Source organism: Macrotis lagotis, chromosome 1, assembly GCF_037893015.1.
Source record: "Macrotis lagotis isolate mMagLag1 chromosome 1, bilby.v1.9.chrom.fasta, whole genome shotgun sequence".
Lineage (NCBI taxonomy): Eukaryota > Metazoa > Chordata > Mammalia > Peramelemorphia > Peramelidae > Macrotis > Macrotis lagotis.
In genome coordinates, this window is record NC_133658.1 from 870,197,263 (window position 1) to 870,212,938 (window position 15,676).

At 42.6% G+C, this 15,676-nt stretch overlaps 1 protein-coding gene across 1 annotated transcript; it reads right to left on the reverse strand.

Moving 5' to 3' along the window:
• Positions 1-506: 506 nt before the first annotated feature.
• On the reverse strand, positions 507-9,533 carry CELA3B (chymotrypsin like elastase 3B). The gene is made up of 8 exons (XM_074191730.1): positions 9,494-9,533; positions 7,990-8,075; positions 7,155-7,252; positions 6,460-6,594; positions 4,444-4,580; positions 2,864-3,006; positions 1,011-1,163; positions 507-524 (listed from the first exon to the last, which is right to left on the reverse strand). Exons 1-8 carry the CDS (start codon positions 9,531-9,533, stop codon positions 507-509), a joined length of 810 nt encoding a protein of 269 aa, XP_074047831.1.
• Between the last annotated feature and the right edge of the window lie 6,143 nt (positions 9,534-15,676).

The window sequence follows — 15,676 nt, forward strand, 5'->3', positions numbered from 1 at the left end:
GAGGCAGGGCAAAGTGCTGAAAAAAGGAACCCAACCAAATCCCAAGGAACCAGGTCACCTGGGGAAGGCCCAAATCTTCAATGTGATTGAAGACTGAAGCAGGGGAAGGAAAGAAGATTCATTTAGCACCTATTATTTGCCATTTGTTGCAATAAGCACTTTACAATAGTAGCTTATTTGAACTTCATAACAATCCTGGGAGGTAGGGGACATTATAATCCCCATTTTACAAATGGGGAAACATTAAATAAAGTGATTTGATCAGTGTCTCATAGTTAGTTTGGGTCTGTGGCTGAATTTGAACTCAGGTCTTCCTGACTACAGGCCCAGGGTCCTAGTCACTGCTCCATCGAGTGGTCTGGCATTGTTAGAGCTGAAAGGAGTAAGGGCAGGGAGAAATATAGGAAACTATGGAACAACAACAAAGAAAAACAGAAAATCAACTTTCCAAGGTGTTTTTATTTCTGCTATTGAAAGGGCTCCCTCCAGTTGACTCTAGGTCCTCTCTAATTTTCTGCCATGATCTGTAAAGAGAATATAGGTTTTAGGGAGGGAAAGTACCTTAGAGATCGTTTCTTCCAAACCTTCCCACCATTTTACAGATGAAGGAAATGAGGCCCAGAGAAGTGAAAGACCCAGGTAGGTACCAAGTAGCCCAAGTTAACTAAATCCAGGCTTCTTTTAGCAATGTTTTACTGTTGTCTTCTGGGTCAGTCCAGTGCTCCAGCCAGCTAGCATCACATCCCACCCTCCCATCCCCTGCCAGAGCTTTGAGGACCCTTCTTCCTCTGCTCAAGAACCTTCAAGAGCTCCCTACAGTGGTTCTCAAAATGGGGTCTGGGAATCCCCAAAGACCCTTCTAGAGGGTCTCTCTCTGTCTCTCTCTCTCTCTCTCTCTCTCTCTCTCACACACACACACACACACACACACACACACACACACACACACACGCCAGCTTCTCCATGGAACCCAGGCCTTGGCTAATTGTCCCTCTCCCCTCAGTTCCTACCTTTTCAACCCAATCATTGAAGGCTGAGACTCGGGTGAACACTGTGGGCTTCTTTTGGGCATTACAACCAAGAGAAGAAACAAAACTGGCAATACCATGGACCTGCCAGCTGCCATCATCAGCCTGGCAGTTAAGAGGTCCTCCAGAGTCACCCTGAAACAGTCACAGTGGGGGGGGTGATTAGGCAGGGAGAGGTTGTGGCGGCAGGAGAATTCCATTCTTGTCCTGTTGGAGATCTGACCTTTAAGCATCTGGAAGCATCCCAGTCCCATCCTGTGCTAGCTTGGGGATAAGGAGTAACTGAATATTCTCCAAACTCGTCTGTGTACGTGAGAGGGGGCAGAGAGTCTAGAGCAGGTGTGTCTGTATCCTGCATGCAGCCTTTGTTGGGTGTCGGGGCTCGGAGAGCTAAAAATTCAGCACCCCCGATCTAGGGAGAAGTGCAGGGAGAGTCTGCCTCACAGACTCCACAGAATCTCACAGCTGGACAGGTTCTCAAAGTGCTAGTCCAATTCATAAAAAAAGGAATTCCCTCTGAGATGAACCCACTAGGTACCATCCGGTCTCCATTTGAAAACTTCCAGTGATGGAGGCTAATCCCCTTTGGAAGCCTTTAGGCCATTCTGTTTGGGAGTTTGTCCTCTCAATGTATCCTCCAGGAACTTGTGCCCATTGCTCATCACGGTTAAGAGAATGAAAAGAACCTGACTTCAGAGTCAGAGTTCAGATTTGGTCTCTGATATTCAGTTAGCAATCTGGGGAGGTTTTTTGGTTTTGGTTTTTGTCTATCCTTTATATCCTCAGAACTTGACACTACTGTACCTAGTCCGTGGGTAGGTACTTCCTTAATGCTAATTGACTGACTGATGCTTACTATCTCTATGACCTTGGGCAAGTCACTTAAACCTTTAGGGTCATTAGATTCTTCATCTATAAAATGAAGGGGCCACACTAGAAGGCCTCTGGGGTCCTTATTATTAAATTCTCTAAACTAAAAAAAAATTCTCTAAATTTGTTATTAAATTAGATTATTTCAATTTAAAAATTAATTAAAATTAAAATTTAAAATTAAGTTTAAATAAACTAAATTCTAAATTTATTATTAATTCTTTCCTCTCCATGTTGACTCTTAAATTCTTGAAGGTGGCTGGCATGTCTCATCCCCCTTTTCTTCTCCTGACCAAACTGACCAGGTTTCTTGAACTGATATCCTTATGGCATGATTTCTACTTCTCTGCCTGTTACTCTTCTCTCTATGGATTCTCGCTTATCAGTGTCCCTGCAAACCCTGTGTGATTTCTAGAACTGAAAACAGTAACCAAGGTCTGATTAGGGCATAGACCCTAGAGAAAACTCACACCCCTCATTTTATGGATGAGGAAACTGTGGCCCACAGGTTTTAGATAATTTGCCCAAGGCATCACAGGTAGTAAATGGCAGCCCTGGAAAGCAAACCAGATTGGTGGATTCCAACACCAATGTTCTTTCCAGGATACCAGGTTCTGTATCTTAGAAGGAAAGTCAGAAGACAGCCAGGATTGCCACCTTCCTCATTCTGTCTGGGATGGATCCCTCTCTTGATAGATCAAGGGATCCTGGCAGAAATTTGGGGCAGGTGAGTTGCTGGATGGAACCCAAGGTCTAGCTTTGATGATCTCACCTGTCCTAAGTCAGAGGCAATAAGTTGGGCAGACCCCTAGAAAGGTTGATTCCATAGACTCAGGAGGAGGATCTCCAAGTAGAGTTACCCTCTTATTCAAAGTTCCCCACTCTCCACCCTCTCCGGGGGGGCTTGGGTGCCCCATAGAGCCTGCAGTAAGAGATCCCCACCCCCCAAGAGGCCCAGCACTCACATTGCAACCAGAGCGAATGTCTCCTCCAGCACAGACCATGGTGGTTTTCACGGAGATTCCCCACCAGTCCCACTTACTGCAATGTTCATAGTCTACCACAGGGAGCAAGGCCTGCTGCAGTTTGTCGGGAAGAGGTCCATTAGCTGTTAGGGGAATGGGGGAAGAAAGGTAGTTAGATCTGTCTTAGGAATGAGAGAGAGAGAGACAGACAGAAAGACAGAGACAGAGAGAGAGAGAGAGAGACACAGAGAGAGAGAGAGACATAGAGAAGACAATCAGAGACAGAGAAACAGAAATATGGAGACATAGAGACAAAGCCATAGGGAGAGAGAGAGAGACAGAGACAAAACAGTCTAGAAGGAAGAGATAAAGACAAACAGGAAAGTCCTAGATGCCAGACTGACCCCCCACCCCATTAAGAATTTCAGAGCTCAAACCTAGGAGTAAACTCAGATATGAACCTCCATCCTCGCCTAATATTTAATTCCTTTAAAGGTAGTTTGGTCTGGGTAATTAGGTGTAGACTAAATTTTATTAGCTGTATAATCCTGGACAGATCACTTAATTGCAAATCTTAGTGTTACTTCACAATTAATGCTAAAATATTTTGGAGATACCTTATTTCCCAGAACAAAGACCTGGCAAGCAGGCTATACCCTAAGTTTGGCACCACAAAAATCCTTTGTGCTCTGGATGATCTCCCCTGCCAACCCTCCAGCAAAGTGTATTGCTCACAATCCCTGTTCCTTGTAACTGTCAGTGTTGCACTTCTGCTTCCAACATAGAACCCTGGTTCTATGCCATATAGAGTAATCATGACCCCCAAGACTTGAGATAATCAATATAAAAACTATTCCCAAAGGATCCTGGGATGGCCACTTTGTTTCCTGCTGTGGGAACAGCCCTGTGTTGTGGGAACAAGTATTTCACTACCCAAAAATGATTATATCATGATCCAACCCATTTGTCATTTGGCTGCGTATATAAATGGCCCCATTCCTAATAATTTTAAGCCATCCTCCTTAAGAGGGGAGATTCCGGGGCGGCTAGGTGGCATAGTGGATAAAGCACCGACCCTGGAGTCAGGAGTACCTGGGTCAAATCCGGTCTCAGACACTTAATAATTACCTAGCTGTGTGGCCTTGACTACCTAGCTGTGTGGCCTTGGGCAAGCCACTTAACCCCATTTGCCTTGCAAAAACCTAAAAAAAAAAAAAAAAAGGAATGGCAAACCACTCCAGTATCTTTGCCAAGAAAACCCCATGGTCCATGGGGTCAGGAAGAGCCCCACATGATGATAGAACAAAACAACCCTCCTCTTTTTCCAAATGCAACTTTCCCCCAGGGCCCCTCACATAAGTAAAATGCTTTGCAAATCTTAAATAGGTAAATGCTAGGCATCATCTTCATCATCAACAACACTATTATTATTAAGATTATTATTCCCCCCTCTCTTTCCTCCAGTGCAGCTTTCCTTGACTCCTTGCTGGACCTCACAGTCTTTCTGGGCCCTTGTCCCACTCAGCCCCCCCCATGCCACCCTCACCCCATCTCCATCCTTCTCCAGAGCCCAGCCATACTGTAGAGACGGCCCCAGCCGCTGATGTAGCAGGGTGCTTCATTGGGCAAGATGAAACCAGATGGAGGAAGGCAGCCCAACTGGACTTTGTCATTAAGCTGAGCACTTCGAGAGAGTTTGATGAGAGCAATGTCATTCCTGAAACAGATGGGGGGACAAGGTGAGAGAAGACCAGAGAGAAGGATTTCTTTCCAACTGGCACTGCCATGGGGGATTCTTTTCTCTGCTAAGCCACTTCTGGATTCCTCAGCATCCAGAGCTTGTTCCTACCTTCTACTCTTTGTCCTTCCAGCCTCTTCTCCTCTCTCTCAATTCTACCTCTCTTCCCCCCCCCTTCTTTATTTCTACTCTCTTTCAGGATAAGCTCAGACTGTCCTTCCTGAAGCTCCATCCCAATACATCTGTTTAGTTATCACTCTCCTTCCTGATTTCTTCACATATTACCCTAAAACAACTCACCTTTCCATAGCACTTTGAGATTTATAAAGAAGTTCCCTCACAATCCCATGATGTACATAGTGTCATGATTTTCCCCATTTTAAAGAGAAGCAGAATGAGGTTGACATCAGTGAAGTAATTTGGAATGATGGACTCTTTTTTTAATATACTCCGCCCCTCACCTCTACCACTTGATCTTCGTGCCAGTTTCTCCTAAAGTGGTACCTTCAGACTGAAGTTTTTATGACCCTCCCTGGATGGTTGAGTCAAAAGTCTGCTTTGCATTTATTTTACAGCTAATTTATTTTAAAAAAAATTTAAACTACTTTTTTTTGAAGGGGGGGGCAAGGCAATGGGACTAAGTGACTTTCCCAAGGTCACACAGCCAGGTAGTTATTTATTAAGCATTCAAGGCTGGATTTGAACTCAGGTCCTTCTGACTCCAGAGCTGGTGCTCTATTCACTGTGTCACCTAGCTGCCTCCTACAGGTAATTTATTTAGGCTTATTTATGCACATCCTGTCTCTACCCACAATAGGTAAACTCCCTGAGGGCAGGGATTGTTTCCTTCTGGTCCAGACACCATGATTCATAAATGCTTGTTGATTGATGAATCTGGAGGTAGAAGGAACTTTGAGGTCATCTAGATGGGGGGGGGGTTCTAGCCTAGAAGTCTGTGAACTTTTAAAAAGATATTTTGATAACTGCATTTCAATGTCATTGGTTTCCTTGGTAATCCTATGCATTTTATTATATGTATTTACAAATATGACTCTGAGAAAGGGTTTATGAGCTTTCCTAGTCTGTCCAAGGGGTCAAGGAGTGAAGAAAGGTTAAGAACCTCTGATCCAATCGGCCCTCTAATTTTACAAATGAGGATTATGAGGCTTAGGAAGTAAAGTGACTTTTCCAGGGTCATATAGGCTGTAAGCAACAGAACATTTTACAGGGGAAAACTGAGAGCCAGGGAAAATGCTATGATTTGCTCAAGATCACATACCCAACAAAGGAGAGATTTGAACCCTGGATCTTTGACTCTAAATTCAGCACTCTTTTCTCCAGCCTACATTTGCTTTCTAGGGTGATTTGTTAAACTGCTAACCCTTACAAACTCCCCAGATCTTAAGATTCCTCTGACTCGGGTCTCTGACTTGACCACTTTTTAGATATGGTAGTACAGGTCTTCAGCACCACCCAGGAAGAATGGGAGCCCTCTAGAAACTGAGTCCAAGGGAAGAAAATGCCCTTTCTCTAAGGGCAGAGGCATAGGTATGGACTGAATTTGTCTAGGCTAAATCAGCCCTGAAGGTTGCCTAGGGTTGTCTCCCTTGGATTCATGAATTAATGGGTAGGGTAGGAATTCTATGAATTATTTCATTATGGTAACTTATATTTGTATAGCATTTTCATCCTGGAAATTGCTTTTCTTATGACCTACCTTTATGAGATATCATTTATCTGTTATTATCATTATAAAGATAAACTGAGGCAGAGAGAAAATAAAATTGACTTGTTAATAGATGTCTGAGTCAGGATTCAAATTCAGGTCTTTCTACATTCTGTGGGATATTCCACTTACCCACAGGACACACAGTTGGCATTCCATTTCTCATGAACAAAGAGGTCATCAGAGTTGATAGGAATCACTTGCTCTCCCCCTTCTACCGCAGCTCTGTCGTACTCTCCCAGAACCACTTGGTATGTGCGAAGTTTGCTGGGAAGCCAGAAGAAAAATTAAGGATCAGCCTCATCAGTAAGTCTCAGACCCCTGAACTTATCTGGCACTTACCCATCAACTCACCCTCCTCCCCCAATCCTGGAGATGACAACCCAGACTCAAGAGACTATGATAAGGGGCAGCTAGGTGGCACGGTGGATAGAGCACTGGCCCTGGAGTCAGGAAGACTTGAGTTCAAATCCGACCTCAGACACTTAAATAATTGCCTAGCTGTGTGACCTTGGGCATGTACTTAACCCCATTGCCTTAAATAAATAAAAAATTTTAAAAAAAGAAATGAGATTTTTTTTAAAAAAAGAGGCTATGATAAACTTCAGTCACATGAAATAGATCTATTATCTTCATGATTATCAATTTTAATTTCCTCATTTCACAAATAAAGAAACTGAGGCCTTAGGGGAAAGTAACTGGTTTGGCTAATACGAGCCAGAGCCAGAATTTGATTCTACTTTCTCAGGTATCCTTGTGAGACTTAAGGGGATGAGCGATGGGTGGAGTCCGAATCAGGGAAAATTAGGAGGCCAGAGGACTCTTACTTAATGCAATGGGCAGCAGTCATGACCCAGTCAGGTGCAATGAGGCTGCCCCCGCAGGTGTGGTGAAAGGCGCCATCTTTCTCATACTGAAGGGAGATCTGTGGAAATAGGCAAGAAGAGGTCTGAGCTTAGGCTGATCTCTACCCAGGGCTCCAAAGTCTCATAAGTGAATGGTATGCCTTGAGCCATTCTAGGAAGGCCCCTCCGACCCCTTCTCACCCATGTTCTGGTTACTTTGTGTGGATGTCATAGTCAATGACATAGAAGATGTTTGTGAGTGATGATATTGCTTTTCATGGGTCACTCTTATGCTATATGCATCTATATGCCTGACCTCAAGTGATGACATTATCCAGAGTGACCAGACCCAAGTGCCCCATAGTGCCCATTCCTACACCAAAGGAACTTATATATATATATGTGTGTGTGTGTGTGGTAGGATATTCCATTGGAGTATTCTATGCCAATGGACTATTGTTCATTCCCATGCCAATCAACTTCAAAACTTTGTGTCTCCTTAGGGTTCATGTTCAGGTACCTCTTCCTTCCAAAGCCTTCTCTGACCTCTCCAGGAGCTAGAAGTAAGTCTCTGATTCCTCAGATTCTCTTGGATTTACTTATCTTTGTCCATTTTGTCTGACCCAGTGGCATGTAAGCTTCCTGAAGGCAGAGGCTGTTTTTGTGTTTTTGTGTTTTTTGTGTTTTTGCTTTATATTCCACACAGTGCTTTGAGCATAATAGGTCCTTCACAATTTTTTTTTTAAACATTTCATTTCATTGACTCAGGTTACCTCTGCTGAGAGACTTAGCCAGATTTAGGGTGAGTTGTCCTTACCTGCCAGGGCCAGCTGTAGGGCACGGCATCTTCTCCATTCACCACACGGGTGACAGGGGAGTAAACAGGCTTGCCACAGCCTGCGGCTAGAGAGAATAGCAAACAAACATGATATTAGCCTGGATGTTGGGCAGAAATGTGGATGTCAGTTTGAGCAGTGATATGGGGAAATTGGACAAAGAGCACTCTCTGCACACAGGGGGCTCTGCTGGTCTCAGGGAAGAGATGGGATAGGTATGAACATAAGTTTGATAATATTGCAAAGCTTACCTGAGCAAGGCATTTAACCTCTGCCAGCTTCAGTTTCCTTATCCATAAAATGGGGGTAGTAAGAGAACTTTCCTCCCAGTATTTGTTATGAGGATCAAATGAGATCACATTTATAAAGTGCGCACAATATAGGAGGTACTGTATAAATGTTATTACTCATTATTGATAGCTATTCATATTATTCATTCATATGCCTTTTATTATATGCTATTATCATCCTTATTAATAACCAACAATTAATACATATAATTTAAACAACTAATAATAAATTATAGCATATTATTCAATATGCTATTAGTATTCTTATGCCTGCCATACCACTGAATTCTCCTTGTCCTTGCCCTCATCATCATAACTGACCACCTAACCACTTGCCTGGTCCTGGAGACAGATGAATAGCAAGATCAAATCTGACCTTACGGTTCAGTGCTCTTAGTTGGGGAGGCAGGTGGGGTGTGCCAACGAGCACACTGCATTCCTTGATGAGAACAAACACTAGTGAACATTGGAGGACTATACTGGGGAAGGCAATCCAAAGTCAGTGCCCAGCTCCTAAACATTTCCTCCTCTCTTGATCCTTCCCATACACCCCAATCTCATAGCAATTGATGCCAGGCCCACTGACCCTCTCCATAATTGTACAAAGTGAGATTATTCTCATATCTAAGACTTTTGATATCCCTGCTTTCTATTTCTTGCTACCCTTAACATTCCTGCAGAATTATACCATTGCTCCCTTCCCTGGTTTCTCAATTGCCCTTGAATTTTTCCATGGCAATGAAAGCACCTTTGTGTCTCTCACTCTTCTAACTTCCATTACTAGCATGTAGACATTGACCTACTCCTCCTTCCCCCTCTGCTGTTCTACTCTGAGACTGGCTATACCCACCACCTCTTCCAGCTCAACCTTAAACTGGGCATACCCACCACCTTTTGCTGGCTCAGTCTTAGACTGAGCATACCCACCATCTACTGCTGACTCAAACTGAGACTAAACATGACTAACATTCAATGACAGCCACTTTTAGGATAGGCATACCCATCATCTTCTGTCCTAAATAGGATAGGCTGACCTATCACCACTTGCTGGTCACTCTTAAACTACTCTCCTCCTCACAGTCACCCCTGCTAATCCAGAGACCAAGATCCAGGGATCTCTGGGACCCATTTGGGCACCATCTAGAGCAGAGACATAGAGGGCATCAGTCAGGGAGTCAGGATCAGTATGTCTCACCAAGGGCCACAAGCAGAAGGGCAACCAGCAGCTGGAACATTCTGTCTGACTCTTTCAATAAGAATGGAGGAAAAGCCTGAAAAACCAGGGCCTTTAAATATAATTCCCCATATCAGCTGAAGCAGGAAGGTGAGGTATCTTGGTGGATTGCCTAATGGAGACCAGGGTCGGAAGGAAAGTACGTTCCCAGAATATCACCTGCCAACCAAGGCCACAGAAGCTGAGACCAGGGTTCATGCAACAGGTGGAGGAATACCCAGGAATATCCAAAGGAAAGGACCCAGGCACTAGAGGCTAGTTAACTTTGGATTTGAGACTCATAATATCTTGGGCTGAATTCTGATTAATACAAAAGTCCATCCAACAATTCCAAAGCACTCATGGTGAGAAAGGCTTTCCCACCTCCAGAAAGAGAACTGATGAACTCTGACTATAGATCAAAGCATATTATTTTTAAACTGTATTTTTCTTAGTTTTTTCATGACATGACTAATGCGGAAATATGTTTTGCGAGATTTCATATGTGTAATGGATATTGTATTTCTTACCTTCTTTAATAGGTTAAGGAGGAGGTGGAGAGAGAGAGAAATTTGGAACTCAAAATAAAAATGTTTGTTAAAATGAACAACAAAAGATACCGAACTGGTAACAGGGAAATAGGGAGTGAAGGTTACCTAAGTTCCATGAATCCTTTCAACCTCTTCCAGAGGTTTCAAGCTACTTGATTGGTCTGCCCTCTATATCTCAGTTTTCTTATAAAATTGTACACTACTCCCACTACTAGCCATAATCCTATCATCATATAGGTCTAGGTAGAGGGATCTCTTCCAACTCTAGCAATCTACTGTTCTTAGATTCTCTAAAGTGATGGGGATAAAGCTACAGGACCAAGGCTTATTTGGTTGTAAGGAGATATTTTGGAGAGGGCAATGCCTAACCCAAAGCTATAGAACATTAACCTTAGACACAAGGAGAGGACTATTTGAGCATTGATCAAATTATCTCATGGGGAAGCACTCTTATTCAACCTATGGGGAAAAGGGACCCTGATAAAAACAAATGGAGGGGAAGCCGTGAATTAAGCATAGAGATAATGAGAGAAATCCTAGTGTGGGATAGAAATAATTTGGCATTCTTTATTCTCCTATCAGATTGGCCATACAACTGGGTTTGTTTGATCAGCTTTAAGACTCAGATCTGTTCCCTAGCCCTGGATCCAGTGCACCTGGGATTTTCAGGAGGGAAAGAGGAAGGAGTTAGAAAGAGGAAGGAAGAGGAGAAAGGGCAGAAGTGAGGGAAAGGAGTCTAGTTATTTTCCAGTCATGTCAGGCTCTCTGTGACTATATTTGGGATTTTCTTGGCAAAGATATTGGAGTAGTTCTCCATTTCCTTCCACGGTTCATTTTACAGGTGAGGAAACTGAGGCAAACAGGGTTAAATGACTTGTCCAGAATTATAGCTAGTAAGTGTAGGAGGCCAGATTTGAACTCAGGAAGATTACTTTTCTTGACTCCATGTTCAGCACTCTATCCACTGTATCCCCTAGCTGCTCCCTGTTTAATAGGTATTTTATTTTGGGTTTTTTGTTTGTTTGTTTTTTTCAAGGCAATGGGGTTAAGTGGCTTGCCCAAGATCACACAGCCAAGTAACTGTTATGTGTCTGAGGCCAAACTTGAACTCAGGTTCTGTTGACTCCAGGGTCAGTGCTCCATCCACTGCATCACTGCTGCCTTCTAAAAGGTATTTTGTATTTCTATCAGCCTGTTCTCACTCTAACCTATATCAAATCCTCCCTTATGACCCCTCCCCCCAAAAAATTAAGCAAAAAGATCTAATTTAGAATGTCTGATAGTGTTATAGTATTCTGTCCCAGCAATTTCTCAACTCTGCCATGAAAGGGGATATATGTTCAATTCTTTTTTCCCAATTGATACTTTATGTTTCCAATTACATTATGAAAGTTTTTCAACATTCATCCATATATATGTGCATATTTATAAGGTACATAATTTCCTTCCACCCTCTTTTCCCATCCCCCTCCCATCAGTGGCAAATAGTCTGGTGAACATTGTACATGTACATTTGTGTTTAGTGTGTTTCCAGTTTAGCCATTTTCTGTATGAGGAATTAGGCCTAAAGGAAAATGAAAGAAAACCATGAGATAGGAAGGAAAAATATAAGTGAACTTTTTAAAAAGTAACACAGTGTTCATTCAGATTCCGTAGGTTTTTGTTTTGTTTTGTTTTGTTTTTCTTCATCTGGATGTAGATAGCATTGTCCATAGCAGGTCTCAAGGATTGTCCTAGCTCTCTGAACTGCTGAAAGGAGCTGCATCCATCAAGGTTGATCCTATGTTAATTATCTTTTCTCTGGGTCCTTCACTTTTTCCCCCATTTCCTAGAAAGAAACGATTTTCCAATGACCTTTTCATTTACTGTGTTGTAATTATTGTGTATATTGCTCTCTTAGTTTTGCTTACTTCACTCAGTATCAATTTATACAAACTTGCTCAAATTTCTCAGAATTACCAGGAGTTATTTCCTATTACACAATAGTGTGATTATACTTATGAATCATAACTTTTTTGTTTTGTTTTTTGTTTTTTGCAAGGCAAATGGGGTTAAGTGGCTTGCCCAAAGCCACACAGCTAGGTAATTATTAAGTGTCTGAGACCAGATTTGAATCCAGGTACTCCTGACTCCAAGGCCAGTGCTTTATCCACTATGCCACCTAGCCACCTTCCCTCTTCTACTTCTTAAGAGTTTCCCTCTTCCCATCTCCTTGGTGTTAAAAGCATTAGATTTGGAGTTACACACCTGGTTCCAGTCCCAGCTCCACCACTCCCCACTTTATGGAGATCTTGGGCAAGTTCTTCATCTATAAAATGGGAATAATAATCCTTGGACTATTATTTACCTTACAAGATTAGTGTAAGGATCAAACAAGCTAATGAATAAGAAAGCTTTGTGTTTATGTATTGTAAAAGAATATTATCCTAAAAAAATTAAAGTCAGTTTGATGCCTGGCCTCAGAATTTAAAAGACCTGTATTCAAGTCCAGCCTCTGATCCTGAGCTACTGAGGTTCCCGGCCCCATCATCTTGTCACCGGCTAACACCCCATTATCCCCCTAAACCACTCCTCATTTGAAATAGCAAACAGCCAGGAACAAAGTGTTGCTCACATCCTATTTTGCCTCCTGATTCTAAGAATTAGCTTAACTGCAATATCTTGGGTTCAACCGACCAACAAGTATGACTTAACATTTACCCCAGAGCCCTTGCACTGAGACCAATCAGGACTAGCCACCCAACCCTGTCTCCTCTCCATCTCTTCAGACCCTATAAAAACATTGCTCCCTCCCTAAAAAATGTGACTCTACCTAAGCAGGAGTCCCACCCTTATCAGCAATCTCACTAAACTTGGGGTTGCTTTAAGATTTCTGATCTGCCTGCCTGGTTATTCTGGGCTCTCTACAATTTGGTGATCGAATGGAATTCTTACCAAGTGGAACCTGGGACTGTGCTGGCTCAGAATCTCCAGGGACAGAATCTGTCGAGTAATTTTATCCAGGCAAGTTAGGATTGGCTGTGTTACCAAAGACTCACAAATAACAATTACCTTGGCTTGAGAAACTTAGGATCTCTTTGGAATCTATTGGAAACTGGTTTCCTAGATTGTAGGTGACATCCATGCTCTCTAGAGGATGACTTCATTGGAATTCATTGGAATGACTTCATCGGCTAAGCCTTGTGCCTGTCTTAGGTGTTTTCATGACCAATATCAGCATCTTAGATTCCTAGGTCAGATCCCCAGGCAGGGCCATCTGCAGCCACTGGCTTGCCAGCTCTGCTGACAGGTTTTTCTGGGTCTGGATTAGATCCATTATCCAATTACTAGTGCTTGGCACTAGTCAGTAGCCACCTCAGGACTGTCTTGAACAGAGTGCCAAAGCAAAGGTTTCATTCCTGAATACCAGGGGCCAACAGGACAGATTTCCTTGGGTGATTTCCTCTATAGTTTATAAGCGTTGGACCAGGACTGGTCCATGTTAACACCATGGATTTGTTTGTTATTGTTTTTGTTCTTGGCCTTCATTATATAAGCTCTGGACCTTCTAAAGTCCACTGTGGACTTCCTGCAGATAAAATATTTCAGCCTTATAAATGTAGAGCCTATGGGATTTTATTTTATATTCTTTTCTTTCAACAAAACTTTAATTTCATTTTTTTCATTTACATGCAAAGGTAGTAGTTTTCAGCATTCATTCTTCTGAGTTCCACATTTTCCTACTACCCTGCCTTCCCCTCCCCTCCCCATGGCAAGTGAACAATCCTATCTCTCTCTGAGAGAGAGAAAGACAGATGTACAATCATGTTGATGTCTTTCCATATTAGGCATGTTATGAAAGAAGAATTATAGCTAATGGAGAAAAAGCATAAGAGAGAAAGAAATCATTTAAAAGTTTAAAAAAGTGAATATAGTATTCTTTGCTCTGCATTTAGAATCCATAGTTTCTTTTCTGGATGTGGATGGCATGGTCCATAACATAGCAGGTCTCTCAAAATAGTCCTTGACCATTGAACTGTTGAGAAGAGCTACATCCATCATAATTGTTCATGCCACAATGTGGCTGTTAATGTATAAAATGTAGAAATCAATCCCATTAGCTAGCTCCATTCCCCAACATGCATTTAGGGTGTGCAGTACTCCTAGCTTATACACAGTTCCTCTTAATTGCTTAGATTATCTGGTTCCTGTAGAACTAAGATCATCAAATATGGGGTAAAGGGGTGGTTAGGTGGTGCAGTGGATAGAGCACCAACCTTGGAGTCAGGAGTACCTGAGTTCAAATTCAGCCTCAGACATTTAATAATTGCTTAGCTGTGTGACCTTGGGCAAGTCACTTAACCCCATTTGCCTTACAAAAACCTAAAAAAAAAAATAAAAAAAAGGAAGATATATTTGAATAGCTTCAGAGGGAAGAGTGTTACATTCACATACCCCTAACCAGTTACTCTGATTTGGCCTGAAGGCCGAGAGTTGACAAGACTATTGGATCCAACCACAAACATTATCCTCACTTTGCCACAAAACAGAGATGCCCCTGGTGTGGGAGGACTGGAATAGGGATAAAATCACATCATGAGGTAGATACAAGGTAGTCTGTGAGAAGTTGGTTAGGCAAAGCACACCAAGACTAATTTGAAGAGCCATTCATTTGGGTCTAGTCCTGGGGCTCTCACACCAGATCCATAAATTCTGGGTCTTTAATCTTCACTAGGACTCTCTAAAGGAAGAGGTATGAGGGATACTACTTCCTGATGATTTGAGAGGAGTCTGCAGACCCAATGGTCTGTGTGGTTCTGGGCGGTCATGTAGATTTATATAAGGAATTACGTCCACAAGATTGCAGTGAATGAATGGACAAGATCCCACAGCTGGCTGGTACCAGAGTCAGGAATTTTTTGAGAAGCATCACAGTCACAATGGGGAGGAGAGGCAGCTGAGGAGCCCAAACAGCAGCCAGAATCCAAAGAGGGTGGCCAGGAATAATTCAGTCTTACTCCCTCACTCATGAGGACCTGAATCTGAGTGAATCTGAGTGAACATGGAGGACAGGCAGAGTTAGAAGAGGTTCTAGACTGCAGGTTTCCCTTCAATGGCAGGATTGAAGGATTCTACAATTGTATAGACATACATACATACAGATATATATATATATATATATATATATGTATACATATACATACATATATATAGAGAGAGAGAGAGAGACTGGCATGTATCCAGTGGGCCTACCTTTTGCCTTAATAGGAGCCTGGATAGTGAGGCGTATCTGCACAAGTTGCAGATACCTAGGTTCCAATTCTTGTTTCTTCAGGGATTGCTTGTTATTATTGTGATGAAGTGAGTGACAGGGAATAAATGGGCAGGTGTGGCAGAGTATGCTGGTGATGGCTTTCAGTATATTTTATAAAGCAGAGCAGCAGGTAAGCAATGAGTCATCCTCCAGGTTGAGACTAGACAAAGTAGATCTGGCCAGAGGCATTTGAAGGGGCCATCCAAACAAGAATTCATGTAATGACAGATCTGTCTCAATGTGGGAAGTCATGAGTCTGCATTAGGACAATGGGGAGTCCATTAACCCAGGCCAGGCCAGTCTGTCACAGACTTTAGCAAG